The sequence below is a fragment of the Stigmatopora nigra genome, chromosome 15 (genome assembly GCF_051989575.1).
Source record: "Stigmatopora nigra isolate UIUO_SnigA chromosome 15, RoL_Snig_1.1, whole genome shotgun sequence".
In the NCBI taxonomy this organism is placed as follows: domain Eukaryota; kingdom Metazoa; phylum Chordata; class Actinopteri; order Syngnathiformes; family Syngnathidae; genus Stigmatopora; species Stigmatopora nigra.
The window spans coordinates 10,994,456-11,022,402 of record NC_135522.1 but is presented as its reverse complement, the minus strand read 5'-3'; the positions used below and the strand labels follow the sequence as shown (position 1 = coordinate 11,022,402).

General features: G+C 37.2%; 2 protein-coding genes across 2 annotated transcripts; both read left to right on the top strand.

The window, feature by feature from the left end:
- Positions 1-669: 669 nt before the first annotated feature.
- slc17a7a (solute carrier family 17 member 7a) lies at positions 670-20,867 on the top strand. The gene is made up of 13 exons (XM_077734833.1): positions 670-815; positions 10,398-10,650; positions 12,106-12,224; positions 12,802-12,916; positions 12,985-13,072; positions 13,175-13,261; positions 14,435-14,577; positions 14,665-14,814; positions 15,220-15,352; positions 16,527-16,637; positions 16,944-17,071; positions 17,140-17,209; positions 18,232-20,867. The coding sequence occupies exons 1-13, from the start codon at positions 754-756 to the stop codon at positions 18,525-18,527; spliced, it is 1,755 nt and encodes a 584-aa protein (XP_077590959.1). The 5' UTR covers positions 670-753; the 3' UTR covers positions 18,528-20,867.
- A 1,881-nt stretch (positions 20,868-22,748) lies between these two features.
- On the top strand, positions 22,749-27,887 carry LOC144208508 (GTPase KRas). Its single transcript, XM_077734403.1, has 5 exons — positions 22,749-23,073; positions 23,258-23,378; positions 23,873-24,051; positions 25,415-25,574; positions 25,654-27,887. Exons 2-5 carry the CDS (start codon positions 23,268-23,270, stop codon positions 25,765-25,767), a joined length of 564 nt encoding a protein of 187 aa, XP_077590529.1. The 5' UTR covers positions 22,749-23,073; positions 23,258-23,267; the 3' UTR covers positions 25,768-27,887.
- Positions 27,888-27,947: the final 60 nt, after the last annotated feature.

Here is a 27,947-nt window from a genome sequence, read left to right as displayed (position 1 = left end):
AATCAGAATTCGATTTGGTGACACCAAGGCCTCCTCGCAGGCATAGGGATACGTCATGGCTTCCTCGCAGTAGTAGGGAAACGTCACCGCTTTCACCAACTAAGATTGGCTAGTGATAGAGTAGGCAGAACAAAGCCAAAGTGAGCCAGCCAGAGATCTCAAACTCCCACAATGGCCGACGTCGGGATACAAATGGATTTGGTTGCAGATTTGCTGTCAATAATATTTTTTAATATATATTTTTTATTTTAGAAAAGATTTTTATATATACACATAAGTAAGTACACGTTTTGATTCTGTTTCGGGCTGAAAATGTCCGTTCAACAGAAGCAGTGATCACTGTCAAACCCACTAATGTGTATAGCCGTCCCATGCTCTCACTCAGATTTTTCTGCTGAAGTAAATCAAGGAGATCAGTAGGAGATTTTCCTGTAAAGTGGTTCAGAAAATGAGAAATTGAGAAGCCATTGAGTGGAAATATACTAGGACATATTTAGAAAAAGAAGGAAATCCTTTTTTATTACTATTTTATTTTTAATTTTTTACAAAAGTGATATCGTTTTTTTCATTTCTTGGTAATATACTCTCTGCGAACATACATGAAAAGAAAAATGATATAAACTAGGAAACATTGCGCCCGCTCACCTCTTGATAACGCGCGGCACGAATCAAGCGTGCGTGCGTGAGTGCGTGCGTGTACTGTGCGCGCTCACGCGAAAGAGGAGCAATCGGCCCGGCTGAGCTGCAAGAAGGATGGAGGTCCGACCTGACAGGTTCAAGGCGGTCGCGGCCAAAACTCTGGGAAGAATTAACAGGTATTTTCATCTTTTTTTGTTCTTTTGTTTTGTTTTTCTGTTTTTTTTTCTTTATTATTTTTTTCGCATTTCCCCTCGGGTTTAACTGCTCGTCTGCATTTACCAAGAATAAAAGGAGCGACTGACTTTTTGTTTTTGTTTTTGAGAGTATAAAAGTTAGGTCCTAAATAAGTTCAGACCATTAAATGTAATAGGGTTTATGTTAAAGTAGTTTGTGGGGGAGAAAGACTTCTTTGGTTTTGTAAGGGCAAAAATAAATGCACAATTTATTTGGATAATAATTCCCTAAGCATATTTTTGTTATGTTTGCAGCTACATTTGAGATTTTTTGTAAATAGATTTTATGTTTTAATCCGTGATAAGCAATAATTTATATTTTATAAAATTGGTCACAATCCGGTCTCCAAAATGAATGAACCTCTGACAAGGAAAAAAAAAGAATCACGCCTTTCTTATGGGGTTTATATTCATAAATTCAATGCGGACAGGTGTGTGGAGAATATTTGAGTAAAAAGAAAAAACGGTACTCTGGCTCCACTGACACATAATATTCACAAATGTATCCGATCCCATTGTTATGCAGACAATTGCATGTACTAGTGTTTATGAAGGAAAAAATCAAGATTAAAATTATCGATAGATGCTCGTGCGATAACCTTTGCTTTAAGCTTGCATTCTCTTAGGATTTGAGGTAGCGGGCAAACGTATAAATCCCGTCCTGAAATAGCCTGTTTTTTAGTCCAGATGTCGAGTCCCGCAAATCCCTAAACTCTCCCCTCCCACTCATCCCATCCGAGCCCATGTCACTTCCTCTGGCCGCTCCCTCCCAATCCAGCCATCCCTCCTTCATCCATCCATTCAGACAACTTTCATCCTATCACGCTTTCAGATTAACAGACATGCACATTTAAGGCGTTCATTTGTTCCAAATGGGCTGGACACAAAGCAAATATTTGTATGTATGCATGTTCTGGCGCACATCTCTATAAGTAAGAGTATATTCAAGAGGGCCTCCCCCTAACTGCTTTTTTTACGAGTCGGTACAATCTCACCAGCACACAGACAAAAGCGTGATCCTCCATGATGAAAGCAGCCAGAAGTTCATTTATTATTTAAAGATTTTCTCCATCAGAATGCATCTCCTGTTTCTATATTAAACTCCACTAGGTAAGCACAAACAGCAGTGCTGTAAGGTCAAATAAGATCTTACTCCTTACAGCTCAAGCTTCTGACATTATATACTGATTCACTGCTCAACAAGAACTTTATTTAAGATAAAATACAGACAACAAAGATAACATTTTAAAAAATTAAATCAATTCAAAATTTGGGGCAGTGCCTGTGGAATGGCTCCGCAAGGAATGGTTAGTTGCTTATACTACACATAAGGCAATGCAGAAAGTAGCAGGTAATCCATTTTTAATCCATTTCACATCCACCAGAGTGCTACATTTTCATTTACGATGCACAGTGAGTGCCACAGCGGCATGGATAAAAGATTCAATTTTTTTGCTGGGATCTATTAATTATTGTTTGCTGGACATCCTTGACATCTGTGTGTTGAACTGAATGCTGTTTATGCAGGCCAAGATGATTTTGAATGACTTCTGAACAATTTGAGAGATTTTTATGTGTTTAGAAGGTAATAGATTTGTGCCAATCCCATATTTTTCATCTGAGTATTTGTCCAAGTCACCTGGTTTTGAGGATCTGCTGATCCATGATTGATTTCTTATTCCTTTATCAATTCTTAGAGTCATTGACGATGCCTTGTCATGTGTTTCAATCCATTTGAATTGAATGTTCAAATGATTGTATGTATTGCATTGTCAATGGTAACCAATGGGCTAAGGCAAATTAATTCATTTCTACTTGACTAGATCATTAAAATGACAGTTTTAGGTTTGAACAAAAAAATAAACCAGAGCTGCAGCTAAAAAACAAAATGCTGCTGCCAGAGTCCTTACAAATTTAAGAACTGAACCAAATTAAACCTATCTTGAAATCATTACCGTATTCTATTTGGGATGCATAAAACAAATTCTACAAAACAACACAGCATGTAAAGAATTAGACTGTTTTGATTGTAATCTGACAGTCAAAAAGTTAACAAAAAAGATGCAAAAATATTCTTTCACCATCACTATCAAGAGTAGTCCAAAGTGATAAATGTTGGGAGTGCAAAAAACAATTACTGAGTATTGATACTTTTGCAATCAAATATCATATGCAGATTTTATTATAGATACTTTGATTCTGTTTGGTACATTTTATACAATCTGTATATTAATGTAACAAAAATCTTTTCCAAAGATTTTTTTTAAATAGCAAATTGGGCAAAATAAATAATGTGCGCAATTTCGAGGAATACTGTCTATACTTGAATCTGATATAAAAAAAAAACATTGTCAAACAATTAAAGTTTTCTTCATGAACTGGATGTCGAAACTCTACATGAAGCTTAAAAATACTTAAAAATAAAACTTTATAGAAATCACACAGAGAGAATAGGTACATTAGGAAATTAATACAATTATTATAATTTTGAAAATGTACTGTTTTCAATGTTTTTTTTTACATTACTTAGGTACTAAATTTGAGTAAGAATATTAGCACACAGCTGTCTGTGCTGTAGTGGTTCACTCGCCTGACTTTGGTGGCAGCAAGTGTGGGCTCAATTCCCGCTGCTGGCGTTATGATTGGGAGTGCGGATGGTCGTTTGTCTTTCTGTGTGCCCTACTACTGAATGGCGACCGATCTAGGGTGTAGTCTGCCTTTTGCCTGAAGACAGCTGGATGCGATGTGACTGTTTTTAATGTTTTTCACATTACTTAAGTACTAAATGTGAGTAAGAATATTAATACTCAACAGCCTGTGTTGTAGTGGTCCACTCGCCTGACTTTGGTGCAGGCAGTTGCGGGCTTGATTCCTGTGGTGTTGGCTGTGCCTTTCGCCCGAAGTAAGATGGGATAGGCACAGGAAACCCCTGCAACCATTACGAGGATGCGCAGTACGGAAGATGAATGAATGAATATTAATATATAATAAAGTGGTACATCTACTTACCAATGCTTCTACATACAAACTTTTAAGGTTATGAAACGCTTTGATATGCCAATAACTCTTCCAATATAAGAAAACAAGATCCTACTTATGAAATCCCCCAATATGTAAATTAATTTACTGCATTTTATTTTGAAATTGTTGCGTAGCATTGCGTCCTGCTTGACAATCTCTGTATACTTCTGTAACTGCCCATTACTGTCTCCCAACAATAACTCCATGTTTTTTGTTTAGGTTTTTTTTTTTAAATAGTTTTTTGAGTGTGGTCAAAGAAAATGTGATCTTTAATCAAATTACTAATGCGAATGAAATGAGAATGCAGGGAAATTCTATTCAATGCTAAATTGTTTTGAATTCATAATTTGTAATTGTTTAGTGCTGTTGCCTAACATTAGCTTCCTCCTTACACTGCACTAATAGAAAATATTTTTGCATGCTTAATATTTGTCTTAATACATTATTCAAACTTTTTTTCTTTCTTTTTTATGTTTCTCTCACTTTTCATACATTTTTTCTTTTATAATTTTTAAAGGGTTTAGTATGTAGGGTCATTAGAGTTAAAATGTGTATAATTACTACAGGATTTGTTTGTAATCATGTTGATAGTGTGTCCAATAGAATGCATTAGTTGTATGTCTTCCATGTGTTGATGGGATGGGGAAAGCGGTGTGACAGGATGAGAGCAGGGAGGGTGTCTCCCTAGGTGACACATTCCCACCGAGACCCAATCTGTTCACTTCAGGGAGATTGTGTGCATCATAAAAGGCGTGCCAGAGATAAAAAAAAAAATCTGAAATTTAGCTTGACCCAATAAAACCGTAAATCCAAACCACATTTAACACATATAATTACTTTGCAAACAATGCACGATCAATTGTGGCACGTGGCAACTAATGAGGAATGCGTCTGCCGTTATGTAAGATATTTGCTGTCAGCCTCCATGGCGGTCTCTCCCTCCATCATCCTCTTATGGGAGGATTAAAGGGAACACTCAGTGAATTCATGATTTAATATACAGGAGAACAAATGTCGTAGGTCACCATGTGCAGTCATCATCAGCAATGTGTAACACATTTATCCTAAAAATCGACCGTTAAAAAACAACAACTTATTGATGGGATACTGATAGCAAATATGGTCGTTATTTAGTATTTGTTGCATTTTTAATAGCCGAACAAACAATGTTTTGACGATTTGCTACAAAGATATTGTTTTGGAGGATTCAAGCCACTAAATAAAGATAAATATGTTACAAATTTGAATATAACCTTGTGGTGGTCCATGATATATCTGTCAGTAACCAAGACCAAACTTTGAGCACAATGTGTCTACAAATATTGTCATAGACTTAAATGATCAGTTATCATCTTGATTTGATGTCATGATGTTATAGTAACTGTATGACATATTTTTTCATCTTGCTCAAAATAATTACACTGGGCAACAATTACAAGAAGAAAATCTGATTTTAAGTAGTTTTAGGGTGTTGAATTCAAAACTGATCATAGTTTTTTCTCTATCATGTCAATTTTTTTTATTTGAGTTTAATTTTTAACTTATTTTGGAACATCAAATGAACATTTTTTTCTATATCAAGTTTTTCTCCACAGTTTACTACATGCACATATTGTATCTGAAAACACAATACCAGTGTGAAACAAAAAATGCTGTCCTAGCACTTTCATCATATTTCATTGTCTGTCAATATTTTAACATCTTTACCAAGCACATATGTGAAATAAATAGGTTTTTTTTTCTTTTTCCTCTTATTCTATTTTAGAAAAAAAACAATGCTGGAGTTAAAACAACATTTGTTAAAAACTTTACTTTTGCTAGAGGTTAACAAAAATATATTAATGTGAAATTATTTTGCATTGCAAAGCGGGGTGCAACTGTCAAAAACATTAAGAAGACCGGTTTGATATTTTCTAATTCAATAGATGGATTTTATTTAATTACAAAACCTGGTCGTGGTACAATTTCTTTCAAACTATTACTCTTTTAACTATTTTCATACTTCCTTTTTCTTGAAATCCAAGTTAGGCCATGAAATTGAGTCAATCTGCCAACCCTTGTTTTTTTTCAACAACATTTTCCACAATGTAATTAAATATATCACTAGTAGAAGTCCAAACTGTTTGAGCTATGAGGATAGCAGCAAATGAACATTAACTGAACCCTACCACTCAATATGGCTCATCTGTCCCGTACGGTCAGTGGCAGCCAATGAGTTAAGGGGTGGATGAAATAAGTCTGGTGGTCACTAAATGATCAAGTTAAACAAATTTTGTGTTTTAGTCATTTTACAATAGTTCAAACTTGAATCCAAGTTGAAAAGAAAGCGTGCCAAGACTTCCGGTGCTTGAGTGTAGAGCCCAGTCCTTAAAGGCTCTCACTGTGGTTATAATTGTAATATAATTCCAAAGGGCCTGAGGTTAGCGTCCTTCCACCTTGCTCATTAGTTGTGAGCTGCTGAGAGCTGGTTGTTGGTTTCTATGCTAATAAGACTTCATAAGTACTAGCGCTATGCTTCGTGCATTTTTTTTTACTGTAAATCATGATAGTATAAGTGTAAGCTTGATATTTTTTTTTTTGTAGTTTTCATGTTCGTGACAGTATGCTGCTCATTTTCCACTCGTCCCCTGCTTTACTCAGAATTTGAGCCAGCACTGTTTTCTTGGCAGTCAAACGGACTAACCACTGAGCTACTGAAAACCTGGTTAGTAGCAATGCTGTGCATGTAGAACAGGAGTAGCAAACATGCACCTCTCAAGGCACCTTCACCTTATTTTTATTCTCTCTTAAAACACACTCAAAAAAGGCCCATTAAAAACAAATAATAGATTATATTTCAAAAGTAATTTGATAGATTGGATTTTTCTTATGCTGTTGGCTCTTTGACTTTCACAGTTTAACATTTTTGCTCTTTGTGTTTAACTTGTTCGCCGCTCCTGATGTAGAAGTTTTAGAAAATTAGATTCCCAGAATGCTTAAAAGTAGATTAGATTAGAATGGATAACTTTATTCATCTTGTATACTGGAAATTTTACTGTCAAAGTAGCAAGAGGGTGATAATACGGACTCGGGAAAATATATTTTAGACATAAATAAATGTGTATGTGACTCTATTCTTTTCTGTTACATCAGTAGTGAGAATACCTGACTGAGAAGACTGCAATATCCATTCAATCATTCATTTTCCATACCCCTTATCCTCACTAGAGTCGCAGGGGCAGCTTGAGCAAACTATGATCACTAGGCGGGGGGATTGGCTGGACATCAATTCAGCCTGTCCCCCACCTGGTGCTCATAGTTAGATGGAATAGATTTAACTCTGCAACAATTGTGTGGAGAAAATTATCGAATGATTGATATAATTCAGTAGCTGGTTCTTAATTTGACAATGAAGGTTTTACGTTTTCACTGTTTATTTAATGGTATAATTCTGAAACCCACAGCAGTTACCATTTACCTTAATTGTTTTATTTGTATTTTTTATTTTTAGTATAGTATAGACTGCTTTTGTGCTACTCATTTAGGAACATTGCAAAGTGCAAAATGTCAACCAAAACATTATGCACTTAGTGTGCAAATGTGTTGTGCAAAAAGTACATAAATAAGAGAGCTCCACGACTAAAAAAAGTGAGCAAGAATATGAGTTGGTTTAGGACAGTTGCAGTCAACACAATATTCTTAAGCAGCTGTAATTTGCTCTTTTGACTGTGGGCTAGCCTCGTTAGCTGATAGCATATGTGGACGTGTCAGGCTGCAATCTGTCTCCATGTCTAATGAGGATGCTTGCATTGCACTCAAATTACATTTCACGAGGCTATTTGGCACGTTTATTGCAGAGAAGAAGGCTGATTCATTACTTGTCAATAATAATACATAACATGGGTATAGACGCCCTCATATTTTGGAAAATAAGATAATATGCCTCTCAAATAGATCAAAACATGAGAAGATTTGTGTATTTTTGAGATGGTAGGGTGTTGGGCAAAGAGGAAGCTTTTTGTTTTCTTCTTTTTTTATCCTTCAAGATAAAATGAACTTTTTTTGTGGAGATGCTATTAATTTAAATAACATCATTTTCCGTACCTCGCATCCTCGTAAGGGTTGCTGGAGCCTATCCCCGTTGACTTTGGGTGAAAGGCAAACTTCACCCTAGACTAGTCGACCAATCAGACGTAGACAGACAACCTTTCACACTCATACCACAACCAGCGGGAATCAAGCTCACGTCTGCTTGCATCAAAGTCAGGCACGTGAATCCCTGCGGCAGCAGGCGGTTTATGGTGTGTTCAATTTACTCTAATTAATTTTTGTTAGGTATGTCAAAATATTATATCTAAATCTTGATTTGCAATATCAGAAATACCTCAAAATCACCATGGCCTTGCATGGATATTCTTATTTTTTCATCTCATTATAAAAAAAAGGAATCTTTGAAGCGCATAATTTAGTTTTAGATCACTAACCTCAATTTTAACTCATAGCCTGCCATTGACAGCAATGCATAGAGATCAAATCTGTTTAAATTGGGAAATCTGACAGTAAATGATTTGTTTAAATGACAGAACTGGATGGTCAATCCATTTTCATTTCCATGTTCATTCGCCTCTACAAGTCAAAATGGATTTGACGTATAGTGCCGTCAATGGCAACCAGTGGTTTAACAGAGGCCATAATACAGCTGTATCTCATCACAGGGAAAACATACCCTGCTCTACTTTACTCATAGATATTCATTTCCGGAAGTAAGTCATTTTTATAATCCTAATCTCAATGTTGTGACAGATTAAGAGGGAAGACCAGAGCGAGTACGAGAGCGGATTCAGCGGTAGATAATCTACGAATTCTAAAATGCTGCTTTTAAATTTTATAATGTTGTATATACACTTTTTAAAACATAAATAAAAATATTCATTTTCTTAACCTCTAATCCTCACAAGGGTCGCAGGGGGCGTTGGAGCCTATTCCAGCTAACTACAGGCACCAGGTGGGGGACACCCTGAATTGGTGGCCAGCCAATCCGCAGAGCACAACGAAACTGAGAAAAATTAATGCTCACATCCATACCTAAGGGCAATTTAGAGTGTTCAACCTGGCTCCCTTGCACGGTTTTGTGCTGTGGGAGGAAACCAGTGTGCCTGGAGAAAACACATGCAAACGCCACACAGTGAGCACTGGCCTGGGATTAAACCCTCAACCCTAGAACTGTGAGGCCGATGCACTGACCAGTCGAAGCTGCCCAAAAAGGGAATGAAGTGGACATGTAAGTAAGAGACAGACAGACAGACAGATCCATAGTGACACGTTACAGTATAAAAAGCCATGGTGAATTATTTATCTCATCCAAAAACACATTAATAATGAACCAGCGTTAGAATATGACTTGCTCTGTGTTGTGCATTTCAGTGAGCAAGAATCACGTGCTTTTTTTCTCTTTCCTTTTATAATTGCTAATATAAAATCGAAAGACAACTCTCTTTTACACAAACAAATCCTTGTGATAATTGCACTTTGTTTATACACAATATTGTCCAGCTCAATGGCTAACTAGATCAAGCACCTTCAATGAAAGGTGGTCTCAATATGGATGCACGCATACACAAAAATAGACAGTCACGATAAAACTGAGAGAAGAGGGTGCGTGTATATGTTACGATAAAAGGATATTTGCTGTCTGCTGAGTTCTGTGGTAAAATGGTGGTGTCATTGGTACCGTGCCCGATAAGAAAATAAATCATTCAATTGATGGGAAAATACTGACAGCTGTGGTTGCCAGAATTATGTTGTTAAAAAAATGGGAGCACAAAATGTTAATTGCTGAATTAACAACGCCGCCTCGTGGTGTAGAGGTTCAACCGCCTGACTTTCTTGTGGGCAGGCGTTGGTTCGATTCCTATTCGTGGTATGATTGTGTACACGGATGGTCGTTTGTCTTTCTGTGTGCCCTATGGCAGGCTGGCGACCAGTCTAGGTAGGGTGCAGTCTGCCTTTCACCTTAAGTCAGCTGGGTTAGGCTCCAGCAAACCTTTCGGGATGCATAATATGGAAGCTGAATAAATTAATGAATGCTGAATTAACAAAACACTAAGTAAATTACTATATTTCATGACTACTATATAACTATAGCGGCCCGGCGGATGAGTGGTTAGCGCGTTGGCCCACCAACTATGGGATCCTGCGTTCAAATCCACGTCGATCCACCTGTGTGAAATTTGCATGTTCTCCAGGGCCTGCGTGGGTTTCCTCTAGGTGCTCTGGTTTCCTCCCACAATCCAAAAACATGCATTGTAGGCTGACTGGACACAGCTAAATTGCCCCTGGGTATGGGTGGGAGTGTGCATGGTTGTCCGTCTCATTGTGCCCTGCGATTGGCTGGCCACCAATTCAAGGTGTCCTCCGCTTCTGACCCGAAGTCACTTGGGATAGGCTCCAGAACCCCCAAATGGGGAAAAAATGGTTCAGAAAATGAGCTGAGATGTAATGAGAGATTGACTTTTCTTCCTTCAGGTTGATTGACAAGCAGCAACCCAATGGAGAAACCATCGAGCTGTCGGCAGAAGGCCGCCCTGAGCTGGTGGTGGAAAAAGAACTGCCTGTGGTGGACTGCACTTGTTTTGGCTTGCCCAGACGTTACATCATTGCCATTCTATCTGGCCTGGGCTTCTGCATCTCTTTTGGTATCCGCTGCAATTTGGGTGTGGCAATTGTAAGCATGGTCAACGACCACACAGTCTACAAAGGTAACAAGGAGGTGCTTGTGGTAAGTTTAATACTGGATTTGATTGTGTTTTTGAAGTGTTTGTGGTCAGGTGGCATGCTAAATTGACACTTTCACTTTATGTATACAAAAACTATGTCAAACATTGCCTTACAAAGAAAATAATTGGAATTGAATTGAATGCTTTTATTGTCATTATACAAGTATAATGAGATTTAAAGCTTCACTGCAGACTAAGTGCACAAATACAACAACAAACAAACTGACAATTAAATAATGAATAAACAAGTAGTGCAAGTGAGATCAGCTGAACGGAGCGGCTTTTTTTGGTCCGAAGTCCAGAATTAGTTCTCTGGTTTTGATTGATTGATTGATTCATTTTTTCCCATAGAAATGAACTATAAATACAAATTAATCTGTTAATCTGTTCCCATCGGTCTGTAAGGCATACTTAAAATCCTTAATTTTTTCCCCAAAAATTTCAGAGTCTGAATTTTAGTAATTGACAAGACAAAATAATTTGTCAATTCCACAAATAGAACAATATAACACATTGCCTGGTCCGGAAACAGCTGGGATTAGCTCCAGCACCCATCGCGACCCTAATGAGGATATAAGCAGTTCAGAAAATGAGATTAGATGAGAGCACGTAATGCATATAAATTAACTCATTGGTTGCCACTGACAATGATAAATGTCAAATCATGTGATCCGTCTGATGTGAATTTAAACAAGTTTATAATCTCTTGATTTTACAGCAATTTACACCATTTAAATTAGTTTATCACAGTAGTAGGGGTCGGGAACCTTTTTGACGAAGAGAACCATAAACAATTCATATTTTCTAATGTTATTCCTTGAGAGCCATTCTCCGAATTTAAAGTCAAAATACATATAAGTGGGTGCCTACGTTTTTAGTAATTCCACCACTTTTAAAGTGAAAAAAAATACTTTTGACATTCTCATGCGGTTGCTAATAAATGAGAGTGTGCATTCCAGGAGAGTCCAATGCAAAAAAAAAATGAAGATTAAAGCAGCTCTCTATGTACTATCTGGTTTCCATATTTTAGCTTGCAGGTTAGTGGAGAGCCAGGTCCACCCATTAAAAGAGCCACATGTGGCTCCCGAGCCAAAGGTTCCCTACCCCTGTCCTAGACTGACTGCCAGTCATCCATAGGGCCCACATAGAGACAGACGACCATTCATATGCACAATCATACCGCCATCAGCGGCAGTTGAACCCGCGCCTTTCTGCACCAAAGTCAGGCGAGTGAAGCTGGCTAAGGAAACCATTACACACTGTTTTGTTGTGCATCAAAAGTGTTCAAATATGAAGAAACAATGAAAGAACTATGCATATAGACCGTAAAATAGGGTGCAGATTTTTTTGTGTGAAGTAAAACTGCACTTCATTATAAACTAGGTCTGTGGTAAGAACATTTTAAGTTAGTAGACATTATTAAATGAGTGTCAAATGATGTCTTTTCTTCTCCTCAGGCTGCACAATTCACTTGGGACCCCGAGACAGTGGGTATGATCCATGGCTCTTTCTTCTGGGGCTACATCGTCACACAAATTCCTGGAGGTTTTATATGTCAAAAATTTGCAGCTAACAGGTGATTCATTTATTTTTTGGATTGCTTGAAACTGTTTATTGTTGTGTTTAAAATAAGACTTTCCTTTGTTGGAAGATTTTATCTAACAATGAACAAGTATTATTACTGAGTATTAAAGGAAGCAATGCAGAAGAATGACAAACTGTTGTTTAGGGTTGTGAACAGTATGTAAAAATATCAATGTACCGATACTGAAATCTTGTATTCGGTGACAATCTTTGATTACAAAGGTATCAATACTCAGGTAATTGTTTTTGCACGACTACAGGTCACTACAGGTTTGTTGTCATGAGAGAAGTCTGATTTTGAACTTCTTTTGATAGTAATGGAGGATATTTGAGGTACGAGGGAGGGCAGTGAACGATCGTTCACAGCTACCCTTTCACTTCAAATTGATTAGTCGTCCATTAGTGATAATTCATGGAAAAAATTCAATTTACAAGCCACACAACTCTATCATCTTCAAATGCAGTGAAAGTGTTAATTAGAAAATAACATAATCTCCAGGTTGATTTATTTGCAGTGTTGAAAATTGCCAAAAATATGTTCATGGTGTTTTTTTTCTTGTATGTTTTAGAGTGTTTGGCTTTGCCATTGTGGCAACGTCTACCCTTAACATGCTGATCCCTTCAGCCGCACGCTGCCATTACAGCTGTGTTATACTGGTCAGGATATGTCAAGGCCTTGTTGAGGTAAAGCGTGCGTCAATTCAGGAGGATGTGATTTTGAATCTCTTTACTGACTGGCTTGTATGATGCAGGGTGTGTCATACCCAGCCTGCCATGGGATTTGGGCAAAATGGGCTCCTCCACTAGAGAGAAGTCGATTAGCCACCACTGCATTTTGTGGTAAGCAGAGTTTTTCCCACTTGATTTTCATAATGCTTTTTACTTTTGGGATTTATTAAATAAAAGGAATTTGTTCATCTAAAAAGTTTCTTGAAATTTCAGGGTCTTATGCAGGGGCTGTGGTGGCCATGCCTTTAGCTGGGATTCTGGTGCAATACACTGGGTGGCCTTCTGTATTCTATGTCTATGGTAAGCATGTACTAACCTGAACCAGGTCTTTCCAACCACTGTGTACCAATGCTTTATGATATGGAAAAAAATCTAAATATCAGTCATTTTATTTTTTAATTAAAAGTACAATTGTTGGTTGAATTTAATAGTGTTCAATCAACCTACCAAGCATGTTTTTTTTTGGGATGTGGGAGGAAACCGGAGTACCCGAAGGAATCCCATACAAGCTTGGGGAGAACATGCAAACTCCACGTAGTGAGAACCCACTTCGGGTCAAATACTTGACCCCAGAACCATGAGGCCGACGCACTAACCAGTTGCCCACAAGGCTGCCACATGATAAAGACAATAGATATAAAATAGATAGTTTGATATCATTTTGGCGATGTATAATGTCATATCACACACAAGGTACATATAGGGCAGGGGTCGGGAACCTTTTTGAGGAAGAGAGCCATAAGCAATTCATATTTTCCAATGTTATTTCTTGTGAGCCATACTACAAATTTAAAAGTCAAAATACATACATGTAAACGAGTGCCTTTTCAATTATTTTTTTAGTAAGTTCACTTTTAAAGTGGAAAAAAATGAGAATTTTTAAAAAGATTCTTATGTTGTTGTCAATCAATGAGAGGATGCATTGCAGAAGAGTCTACTGCAAAAAAAAAAGAAGATTAAAGCAGTTCTAGATGTAATATCTCAGTTCTGTCATCAGCGATTTCCATATTTTAGCTCATAGGTTAGCAAAGAGCCAGATGCACCCATCAAAAGAGCCACATGTGGCTCTCGAGCCATAGGTTCCCTACCCCTGGTATAGGGCATTAAAGTATGAGCAGTGTTTTCACAATCCTATGTCTATCATTCTGAAATGTAACTTAAAATTAGTTTTTTTTAATTATGGTTCATAATTCTATTTGATCCTTTTATGAGAACGCCACACAAAGTTACAGTTTGAAGTGAATAAAATATTAAATATAACAAAATTAATAACAATTCAAATTAATAACACTCAGTTAGATTTTTAATTTTTATAATATTTGACTCATTAACTGCCAATGGCATCAATAGACAGCCGTTTTGTTTAAACTGCGAGGACTGGCTTTTCTAATCCTTATGTTTCAGTGCCATTGCCTTATAAACTGGCAATCTAATTCTGTTCCCTCTATATTTCTTCTTCTTGAACTATCCCAGGAAGTTTTGGGATATTCTGGTACTTGTTCTGGGTGCTCGTGTCGTATGAGAGTCCAGCTGCCCATCCCACTATTACGGCAGAGGAAAGAAAGTACATTGAAGATGCAATTGGAGAGACAACGTCGTTTCTCAACCCTCTTCAGGTAAGTCTTCATTCAGGTTGTGTGTGTATCAATACGTGGTAAAATAAAAATGACGAAGCACTAACATTTTGTCCTATTACTTGGCAGAAATTCAAGACACCGTGGAGGCACTTCTTTACCTCAATGCCTGTCTACGCCATTATTGTGGCCAACTTCTGCAGGAGCTGGACCTTCTATCTACTTCTCATCAGCCAGCCGGCCTACTTTGAAGAAGTCTTTGGCTTTGAGATCAGCAAGGTGGGTGGCACGATTGACACAACATGTACCTGTGATTGACAGGCCGTGATCTCTGTGAAAGACTTAAAAGGGTTTGGTGAATGTTGATAAATCATTATCATCACAGCTTTGGGGTCCTGGGGTCAAATCCAGGTCATGTCCATCCGTGGGGAGTTTGCATGTTCTCCCGGGCCTGTGTGGGTTTCCTCCGGGTACTCCGGTTTCCTCCGAGTACTCCGGGTTTCCTCCGGGTACTCCGGTTTCCTCCGGGTACTCCGGATTCCTCCGGGTACTCCGGTTTCCTCCCACATTCCAAAAGCATGCAGGGAGTCTGATTGTACATTCTAAATTGCCCCTAGGTATGCGTGTGAGCATGAATTTTTCTCTGTTTCCATTGAAATGAGATGAGACGTTTTACTCCACCAGGTGGGCATGGTGTCAGCACTGCCCCATCTAGTGATGACCATTATTGTTCCTGTGGGAGGTCAGTTGGCGGACTACCTTCGAACCCACAACCTAATGACCACCACTAACGTCAGAAAACTCATGAACTGTGGAGGTTAGTTTTGCATTCACCACTAGGTTTGTGCCAATATATCACTTCAATGATGTAAGGCGATACTTTATTTCCGAATAGACTATTGATATGCTACTACCAAGTATCAACATTAAAAAAAATTGCCACTGTTGCGTAAAGGAACAAACAAGTTTCTACCCAAATACTATCGCCAATGAGTTAACATGTTAACTGATTGGATTATTTATATATATATATATATATATATATATATATATATATATATATATATATATATATATATATATATATATATATATATATATATATATATATATATATATATATATATATATACATATATATATATATATATATATATATATATATATATATATATATATATATATATATATATATATATATATATATATATATATATATATATATATATATATATATATATATATATATATATATATATATATATATATATATATATATATATATATATATATATATACATACATACATACATACATACATACATACATACATACATACATACATACATACATACATACATACATACATACATACATACATACATACATACATACATACATACATACATACATACATACATACATACATACATACATACATACATACATACATACATACATACATACATACATACATACATACATACAGAAAATTATAAAGAAATTATATATACAGAAATGGTGAAATATAATCATGGTCTATGAGAAAGTCAGGTATCTATTAATCGTTGTGTCGAAGAATATGTTATATTTATTTCCTGACCCATGTATCGACAATTGTATAGTATATTGTATCATATCATGACCTACTCAGAAGTTACCAATCATATTCTCTACATTTTTATTTTGGATTTACTGTGCGCACATTCAAAACACACTTTCATCATAAATGATGAATTTGCAGAATGCATAACAACTCATATTGAACTTTTTTCTACTTACCTTTAATTGCAGTTTCTCTGGCACAATATAGGACAACACTCACTCTGATTGTGATACGTGTTCATCATTATTAGATGATTACAGATTCATGCAAGTGTGCCTAATAAATAATACTCTAAAAGAAAAGTTTGATGAAAAAAAACACAAGGTGGATAGTTATTCGACATTTTTTTCTGGTACTTAAGTTTTCCCTTTAATATTGTTTTCAGGTTTTGGCATGGAGGCTACTCTACTACTAGTGGTAGGATATTCTCACACAAAAGGTATTGCCATCTCTTTCTTGGTGCTTGCTGTTGGCTTTAGCGGCTTCGCTATTTCAGGTAAATTAAAAATGATTTTGTGCTCATTGTAAATGTTTGTATTTAGTACTGTTTATATATATATATATATATATATATATATATATATATATATATATATATATATATATATATATATATATATATATATATATATATATATATATATATATATATATATATATATATATATATATATATATATATATATATATATATATATATATATATATATATATATATATATATATATATATATATATATATATATATATATATATATATATATATATATATATTTTAAAAACATTTGTCTTTCTTACACAGGTTTTAACGTCAACCACTTGGATATCGCACCTCGTTACGCCAGCATATTAATGGGTATCTCAAATGGTGTGGGAACATTGTCTGGAATGGTGTGTCCACTTATAGTGGGAGCCATGACTAAACATAAGGTAATAAAAATACTGAATTACGCAAGAAAAACGAAATTGTATCAAATTGATTTTCCATGTGATTGCAGACACGTGAGGAGTGGCAGGGTGTCTTTCTTATAGCATCTCTGGTTCACTATGGAGGAGTCATTTTCTATGGTAAGGATACAACATGATTACTGCACGTTTGAGTATTTGAAAGGGGTGGGCATCACTGTAAAAGAGTAGTTAGCACATCTGTCTCACATTTCTGAGTTCAAGGCTTCAATCCCCCCGGTAGGTTCCGACCTTCATTTGTGGAGTTTGCATGTTCTCTCTTGCTTTCCGGTTTCCTCCCACATCCCAGAAACATGCATGAATGAACATTGTAACTAGGTATGAGTGTGAGCGTGAATGGTTGAATATCTCCTCATGCTCTGCGATTACCCGACAGCCAATTTAGGGTGTCATCCACCTACTGCCCATTATTGGTTGTTATATGCTCCGGAACCCCCCTGGTCCTTGGGGATAAGCAGTACAGATAATAAATGAATGAATTAATTACCGTATTTTCACGACTATAAGGCGCACCCTCAATGAATGACATCTTTTCCATATGTAAGGCGCACTGTATTATAAGGCGCACTGTCTATTTTGGAGAAAATGTAAGACTTTTAAGTGCGCCTTATAGTCGTGAAAATACGGTAATTGCTATTGACTTCCAGGTATGAAGCACTCACTACACAGTCACCTCTAGAGCCAGCCATTGTTGATGTTTTGGATTTTTTTGTATAAAATCTTGCAGTGGGGGAGGAGCTATATGATGGAAGATGTTGTGAACTAAGGTGGCATCTGCATATTTAACAGTATTGTTTCAGTATTGTTTCAATATCCGACAGTGGTGGTTTTTCGTTTTTGGTTTTCTGTTTTTTCCATATATAAGGCGCACTGGATTATAAAGCGCACTGGATTATAAAGTGCACTGGATTATAAAGCGCACTGGATTATAAGGCGCACTGTCTATTTTGGAGAAAATTTAAGACTTTTAAGTGCGCCTTATAGTTGTGAAAATACGGTAATAGGGCTGTGTAAACTTTCACAAATTTGATTCTCATTACCCTAGTCATGTTTTATTTTTGTAGATTAGCACTGATTAGGGTTGTCAAAGGTATTGAAGGATAACAAAATATGGATTCTTCTAGGACTATTTGCATCGGGAGAACAGCAGCCGTGGGCTGATATTGAAGACACCAGCCAGGAAAAGTGTGGCATCATCGATGAAGACGAGCTGGCAAATGAAACAGAGGATCTCTACCGCACTGGCGGTGGCCAATACGGGGCCATGAGCAGTCAGGTGGCCGGTTCAAATGGCGGAGGGTCCGGGGGAGGAGGAGGAGAAGGGTGGGTGACGGACTGGGATAAATCTGAGGAGTACGTACAACCGCCTGGACATAACTCATACAAGTGCAGCGGAGTAGAGGAGAAGAAGTTGACGTAGAAGAGAGTCTGACCTAACACGTGTACAACAAAAAAAACAACCAAAAAAACAGGAAAGGAAAAACTTGCTGTCTGCTTTTGCACAGTTACAAAAGTATGTTGATTTTTTTTTGTGTGTGTTTGAATTTATGTCCATGGAAGGGTGAGTGGCAAAAGTGTGCATGTTAGATAGATTTGACCTTATAAATAAACACATAAAATATTAATATACTCAGCTAATCCCCGAGACATTCTAACTGTAAACAGCTCACTGTGATTGGTCCGTTTCCATCACGAGTAAGAAGTGCAGCAAGCATCTATCTCCTTTGGGTTATATTTCAAATCTGATGTTTAAACTGCAGTGTTTTGTTATCAGGGTATGCATGTCTACAGTTTTAAAGGAAAATAATGTGGCTGACATGATGATCAACCTCATGCGCACATACACATACAAATGTAATAAGCACAATGTTTTTGAGTTGTCTAGTGTTGTCATGGAACAAAAATGTACAAAAACAAAACAAAAAAATGTCTTTCAGTGTCAGACATCCAATATTGTGGCTCTTTATAACTGAACTAAAACTAAATAAGTTTATCACTATTATATGCCCAGTCAATTTGAAGTGGGAGGGTGATGGCACCGAATGATAATGTGTTGCTGTCAGCCCTCCCAATTCTATTGATTGGACATTTAGTAACATCTACAGCACACAAAATACAGTCAGGAAGTTGCATTTAATTCAGAATGCTGCTTCCAGAGTCCTGACAAACACAAAGAAACTGAACCTATTACACCAGTCAAAAAAGTCCCTATAAATACATGATTAAGATAAATCAAAGAAATTCAGCCTAAGGAGGAAATTAACCCAATTTAAAATGATAATTTTACAATTGGCGTACAATGAAGTGGTAAGAATTCATTTCTAGTCGACGTCCAATCCATGAACATTGCAGCATTTGATTGTTTGCTGCCAATCCTCCAACTTCAAATAGATTAAACAACTAATAATGTTAAGTACAGCCAATAAATTATGTCTTCTTTATGTCAGTTTTCATTTTTTAGTAAATTGATTTTAACAGGGTACTTTTGCATATTGTTTCCTGATACAACAGTTCAGTACTGATACTTTGATGTTTTTGACAACCGTAGTAGAGTCCAATATTTTATCTTTATGCTTGGTACAATCAATGCATGTCAAATCAAAGATGAAAATGGTGCTTACTTGTTGGATATTGGCAGTCTTCCCCTTTAAATGGGTGCAAAATAACAGTTTCTATATGAAGCTCACCTGTGTATGACCTAACTAGGTCATGTTTATCCATGCTTATGGGTCAAAAAGCCCATATGATGACTTTATGTAGTGTGGAGAGGGCGTCATGAAAAGTGTGTCATATCTCCATTGCAAAATAGATCAAACATGGTTTGTGATGTGCTATTTGTTGTGTTTGTCTTTTTACTGTCACTTACCTATTTTCTCCCTTTCATTCAATACTGTTCTTCTAGTTCCTGAAAGGCAGCCATTTAAAAGCAGTGGGTCAGTTGTAGTGAGTATGTTGTTCTTTTGGCTGGGTACAGGTGTGAAAAACGTTGTGCAGTAAGCATGTGATAATGAGTAAAGCAGTGCACTCCCCCCCTATCCATCAACTCATATGACACACTCACACAAAGTAGTTGTCTCAACACGTGAGCACACACAATTGCACTATGCAGTGTTCATAGAGCTGTAGCACACAATTTAACACCCGTGCCTCTGTAGAACAACACCTACTTGACACAAAATGTTTTATATAAGGATGAGGGTCTTTTTTATTCAAAGTTGACTGTCTCTGCCCTTTAAAACCCATCTTGATGCAATGTCAGATGGGAAATGGAATCAAAGAGAGCTCTATGTACCAGCATTACAACCGAGTCAAGAAATTGAGAAGGTGTACTTATGTGTATATGCATTGCTTGGTGATTATACATTTGGGGGGAAACATGTCATCTTTTATCATAACAATTGTCTAAATTAATAAGTTTTGAATTGTAATATTGATGGGAGAAAAAAAACACTGATAGAATGTGAAAGATTTAAAAGGCTTTATTTTTTTTGGTCTCCAAGTGAAATCTTTCAAAAATAGGAATAATGCATTCCATGAACATTTTCAGTTGTCCATGTTGTATCTGTGTATTTAAAAACAATGCATTGTTCATTAGTTTATTTCTATTCCAAGGAGCTTTTCCTCCCTCTCACTGAAATGTGTTGAAACTTAATGGGAGTGTGTGTAAAGAATTACATATTTTAAGTTTTAAAAAAAAATTAAGTGTACAAAGGATGTATAATGTAAATTATCCTTGTGTATATTAAAACCCTCGCAGTTATTTTACAGGTTTCTTTGTTGATGTGTCAGCATTCTGTTTTAACAAATGTTTGTTTGTCTTAGTCTAGTTATTCATTTTTTTTACATCTATGCGACAATGTCAATTTCCTGTTTCTGTCTTTATTTCTCAAGACAGATGGAAATGGAATTATCACTAATTTTAGACAAAGATTGGATAAGCGAACAGATGCACCCAGTGGGAGAATGCGGCAGCAACATGAACATCGCGGGATGGCAAACCGATTTGTGTGTGGAAGTGTGGGGGTGCGGGGGGGTGTGAGTTTGTACATATGTGGGCATGGTCGCATGTGTTTTTTTTCTGTAATTATAAATATCAACTCCCAAAATGGTTGTTTTCTTTCAAACACACAACTCTCAATAAGGCTAAATTGCAGTTCTGACATGACAACATTTAACAATTACAATACAGTAGTAGAAAAAGTCAATCAAGATAAAAGTCAAAGTTCTAACACAACTCTTATGGAAAATATAAAAGTCTAATGAAGATTTATGGTCTGTAATTAAAAAAATGACTCCAAAACGAAAATTGAGAGATTTGTTTTTAAATATATATCACACTTGTTTATACATGATTACTGTGGAAAGACGGTTTGACAGATGAGTGGTTTCCACGTCGGCCTCACAGCTTTGGGGTTGTGGGTTCAAATCCAGGTCTCCCCGGGCCTGCGTGGGTTTTCTCCAGGTTCATTGGACAGTCTAAATTGCCCCTAGGTATAAGTGTGAGTGTGAATGATTGTTTGTCTACTCGTGCCCTGTTATAACCTGCAGCACCTTTGCGGATCTTTTGTGGATACGTGGCACGGAAAATGAATTATATGAAGACAGTATGATGTTGGCATGTGACACTCAGTTGTGGACATGAGGGCAGAGATAAAAATGTCACTATTATTATAAATATTTTAGTCATTCATTCATTATCCAAGCCACACAAGTGTTGTGGGGTTGCCAAAGCCTTCCGCGAACTACCCACGGGCAGGATGGTGGGTACCCCATGAATTGATTGCAAGCAAATCGGAGGGCACACGGACATAAACAACCGTGCATGCACACACTGATACCCAGGGAAAGTTTAGAGTTTTCAATCAGTACATGCAAATTCCACACAGGAAGGCCGAAACCCACCTGGGATTGAACCCCCGATCTCAGAATTGAGAGCTGGGCGTGCTAACATCTCCTTCATTGTGCGACCAATTATTTCAAATTATCATTATTTTATTTATCCATTAATAAGTCGGTGGCACAGTGAATGAGTGGTTACTGCATTGGCCACTCAGTTCTGAGATTCGATCCCAGGTCTGGACCTTCTTGTGTGGAATTTGCCTGTTCTCCCAGGGCTTGCGTGGGTTTTCCAGGTACTCTGGTTTCCTTGCCATCTGATTAATCAATGATTTACAGTAATCCCTTGAATAACGTGGTTAATGTAAACCAGACATGGCCGCGATAATAGAAAAACTGCGAAGTAGAATCACCTCCATTGTAACTACCTCAATATACATGTTTTTGAGCCTACATATACACAAGTATCAAAAAGTTTATATATATATTAAATATCATAACTATAATCATGTCAAAAGACTGTAATGTATTAATATCTAAATAAGATGTATTCATTCATCTTTTAACAAAAAATATCGCAACCGCCGCTGTCAGTCCTTACATTACAGGGCTGTTGTGTTTGGAACTAGTCGGGACTCCGTGAACACGTGACTACACGAAGGCGAGATCAGAGTGTCGCAACTCTCTTTCTGCACCGCCCTGGACTTTTCTTTTGACATGGGCGGGACTAATATCCAATCCTCCACTACAATTGGACTAAATCACTGTCTTTTTTAAAGTCCTATTTCTATTGGTTGGTGAGTGTCAGGATTAACGCAATCGTTGTGACTTTTTTTAATGATTCATAATGGACATTTGTTGCGGGATACACTAAATGTCGGCGTTTGTTTATTTACAATTTTGTGATTTAAATGTCATTAGTAAACTGTTACGTTTTATATATTTCGACGTCACGCTTTAGCGCCTTAAACCTTCCAGGTAAAGGACAAGAGGGTTTATAACGATTGTTTCTTGCGGTTTGCGGAAGGAAATTGTGTTTAGGCTAACGCTATGTAGCAAGCGGACGTCATACATTTCACCCTGAACTCCGGACCTGCAAACTTTTCCGCTGTTATAAATCATACATTAAGGTAAACCATGTTTTTGCATTACACGAACTTTTGTGCTATTTTTGCAACGTTGTGATGTAAGTTAAGGGCATAGATGGCTTTATCTAGGTCGCCGTGCCACGGGGCTTTATCAGATCAGATACTCTCAGCTGTCTGCCAAGGGGTCGAAGTGTGTTTGTTCTAAATCGTGTAGTTTTTGCTCCAGTTTTGCAGGAATGACCGAATACAAGCTGGTGGTGGTCGGTGCGGGTGGCGTGGGCAAGAGTGCTCTCACCATTCAGCTCATCCAGAATCACTTTGTGGATGAATATGATCCGACAATCGAGGTGGGACTCTGCATATTCAATGCGAATGTTGTACTAAAAAAATGCACGTTACTATTTTCAATTAATTAATTTGATAGATGTCCAGTCCATGTGGTTCTTAAAAACTCATTCAAAACAACGAGGACATAATAAATTGAATGATGCCATGCTATATTTGAAATAAATACACCGAAAGTCTATTGTGTGTGTGTGTGAACGATCCTTCCTCTTGACCAAATGCTAGGCCCCCAGCCCCCTACCCACAACAATTCCAAATGTAAAATATTTTCATACTTGAGACATTGTCACTCTAGTACACGGGTGTCAAAGTGTTGGCCCGGGGGTCAAATCTGGCCTGCTACATCATTTTGTGCGGTCCAAGAAGTAAATTATGAGTGCCAACTTTCTGTTTTATGATCAAATTCAAATGAAGATTATAGATGTATCGGGAATATTTCCTATTTTTCCCCCTATGTAAATCAATAATTGGATTTTTCTAATGTTTCACACTGCAGGACTCGTACAGAAAACAGGTGGTGATTGACGGCGAGACATGTCTATTGGACATCCTTGACACTGCGGGTCAGGAGGAGTACAGCGCCATGAGAGACCAATACATGAGGACGGGAGAGGGGTTCCTCTGTGTCTACGCCATCAACAACATCAAGTCCTTTGAGGACGTTCACTTATACAGGTACTGTATTTAATCACACATAACCTGCATTCGTCGGACAAAAAAAATGACTGAATCGAGGGTACGGCTTATATGCGCATAAAAAGACGACACTGCAGGGTGACAAAAACGAAATAACATGACGCTGTGACGCAAGACAATGCAGCCGATACGTCCATTTATTTTAAAATAGAAAAATCATAGACAGATAAACAAAATTTATTTTTACGTCTATGAATGAAATTCAAGGGAAAAAAAACGTACCTTGCATAAAAGGTGAAAAAACTCAATTGTGCTTGCCACCGCTCGCTCATGGCGTCGCCAGCGCACCGCAGTTATAAACGTGTCCTGACTGGCTAGACGCGAATAGCTCTAACAGATGTGTTCTTAGCATTTACCATGTCAGCACATCCCAATACTATATAAGGCTGATAGAAGGTCTTATGATTGCTCATTAAAATATCAGCCTTGATACCTGTGTAATATGTGTCTCATGTTATTATTGTAGCCGGTGGCTGGGGAACAAACACTAAACCGGTGCTTATGTTACTTTTTTTTTTTTTTAAAGGAAATTATTGTTCATTTGTGATTATGAAATAAAACAAAATTCCACTTTGATTTTTCTTTTTAATTTCTTGTTTGAAAGTGATAACTATCGCAGTAAGATGAACCATCGAAAAAAAATCAAGATATTTTGACATTAGAATCAATTTGGCCGCCACAACAACTCAAACTTCTTGTTAGAAAATTGTAATTCATTGAAACGCATCAGGTTCTCATCACGTAAACTTATTTCTTTTTTCAAGTGGAATAATTTGATATTTTGCATTTACAAAGTAGGCATATTAAAATTCTTATTATATTGACCCTAATAATGTGCTTTTGGTTTATATAGTATCTCAGAGATACCACTTGCGATGATTTTTCTCAAGATTTTCCTTTCAATGTAATACATTTGTACTCCCTATTACATACATACATACATACATACACACACACATACACAAGCACATACATATACAAATACAGGTAGAGAGAGCTAGAGAGGTAAATATGAGTCTCTATCAATGATTAACAGTGAAATTTGCCACATATACCACACCAATTGACTTTTATGTTAATTCACTAGCCACCATTGATAGCACCAGTTGTCCAATCCTTTTCGACTGGGTTGTGCAAATAATATAATTAATTCCCACTTCCCAGTCAAAATGGTATAGATGTCTAGCGCTGTCAGCTGCACTGAGAGTTGAGCATTCTCAGCCAGTCCTCCCAGTTTAAATGAATTGGTTTTCTTCTGCTGTCAAAGAGTAGATATTTTGTGGTCAAGTGCTTGTTAATTTAATCTCTAATGTAATTTTTTATTCTTCTTTCCGCTTCGAAGAGAACAGATCAACAGGGTGAAGGACAGTGACAGCGTTCCCTTGGTACTGGTGGGCAACAAGAGTGACTTGGGCTCACGTTCAGTGGAAACCCGGCAGGCACAGGACCTAGCTCGAAGTTACGGCGTTCCATTTGTGGAGACCTCGGCCAAAACCAGACAGGTGTGTACAAATTCATATAGCATATTATGAGCACGTTTTACATCTGCGTTAGACCGATATGTATTTTTATTCCTGGTAGGGTGTGGAGGAAGCTTTCTACTCACTTGTGAGAGAGATCAGAAGATACAAGGAAACAAACCGCAGCAACAAGAAGAGCAAAAAGAACACTCAGAGACGTTGCATGATACTATAGCAATAGTCCCACGTCGTGGACAGCACTTCATTCACACAAACACGCAAACACCCCAAATAGCCCCTTCTATAATGTATGTCAGGTAAGCCCCAAGTTGTCCATTTATTACTGTAAATGTCTAGACTGTGGGTCAACAACCATTGGTTCTGGAGCACTGCCCTAAAGGCTCCATGGAGCTTTTTCCAAAATGTTTGAAAATGGGGCAGGGAAATATTTGTTTGTTTTACTATATTTTCCATTGGAGGAAAACATTCTTGTGTTTCCAATGCTATAAGAATGTGTTGAACAGAGGTGGCCAACTCTGGTCCTCGAGAGCTGCTATTCCGTCTGTTTTCCATATCTTCCTCCTCTACCGCACCTGAATAAAATGATCAAGTCATCAGCAAGTTATCTAGAAGCTTGATACCGAGCCTGTTGAATTGATTCAGGTATGTTGGTGGAGGGAGATATGGAAAACAGAGCCGGAGTTGGCCACCCCGGTGTAGAATAAATATTACATTTCAATATTTTTATCAACTAAGATTTGTGTCATAGCCTGTGACACATGTTTCTCTTAGAGAGGTGCCTGTTGTAAACAAAACAGCGACCGTATGATGGGCCATTGATTCCAAGGCTAAACAAAAAAAACTGAGGATTCAACATTTCTTAGAGCGAATCATTTGCAATCATTGCCAATGTGGAAGGATTGCAAATGTTTGCTTTGTAGCGAAAAGTTGTCAAAGAACAAAAAGTCAAGTGGAAAGACATTTCCAGGAAAGATGTGCTCCATTTGCAGCTGAGTATTTAGTTGAGAAAGAGAGAAAAGTTTGATTGCATTTTTTCTGTTCTATTGTAATGACGTTAAACTTGAGGTGCTATATCATACAACAGAGCACTGTGTACTGCCTGGAAAATACTAACTAGTTAATCATGAATGCTCATGATGTCTTTGTCGCCAACGTAGTGGTAGACGATAAGCCTTGGTATCTGACTCTGACGGCTTTTATCTATATGAAACTATGACTGACTAATTGTCCTAACAAGAGGGCATGATCAATGTCGACAGAGAAGATCAGGATACACTGGGTTACTCCACAGAATGTTTATTCCTAATATATAAATCCGATATAGAGCTGATCCAATTTAGAACTCTGGGTCGAAAAGAACACATCAAAATCGAGTTGCCCAGCTTTTATAATACGAACAGGAATAATGTATCAACTGATTAAATGCATGATGCTGAATGCTCCACAAACGTGACCGGACGTTTTGTCGTAAGACGTTTGGTAGAACGGACGTTTGGTCGACCGGACATTTGGTCGACCGGACATTTGGTCGCCGGGTTCGTTCGCTGTTAAATTATGACAGTTTTGCTGTTGAAACCAGCTCTCAAAATTATAATCATCAGAGAGAGATAGTTTAATATCTAAATATCTAATATCACTAACTTGAAAAGCAGCAATGTTGAAATGTCAAAATTATAAATAAGAGCACTCATTTAACACATCGGCTGCTGCCATTGACGGCAATAGACGTCTCTGGGAGAACCTGCAATGTTGAAAACTTTAGATGGTCATTTTTTTAGAATGCCATGTGGATAATGAATCAGTTGGGTTTGGGGGCACACCCGTGCTTCACTGCAATGATCTATCTGTAACAAAACACACAATCAAAAGACATCCCTGTCTTCAGTAGTCATTTTGATAGTAGTCTACTATTGATACAGGCAGCATGTGTTGGTTTCATTATAAGGGTTTCGTCATTTTTTGCTCCAAACGTTTGCTTTTTGCATCCAATATGGTTCAATAAAAATGTTGCGTTGCCGGTATTCATTTATATTGTATTTTTTTAGGAAAATAAACTTTTCTATAGACTTTTGTTGCTCCTATATGTCATAGCAGCATGTCGCTACACTGCGCTGAACCCTTGTGTGTGCTATTGACATAAGGACTTTTGACATGATTATATAAGAATAATTCCCAGTAACCTAACATGTTTTTGTTGAAATGGGTGTTCTATGCTTTGGTTATCATTCCCTCTGGAAACTTTTTTGTAATGACAATTTTATTTCAAGTAAAAACAGGAAAAACTCATGTTGACCTTCCGTCCGCAGTTAAGCTCATTCCTTAAAAATGTCACGAGATATTTTTGATTGGCATCGTAATTTAATTAATTGCAATTTCAATTAGGATTTGCCACCA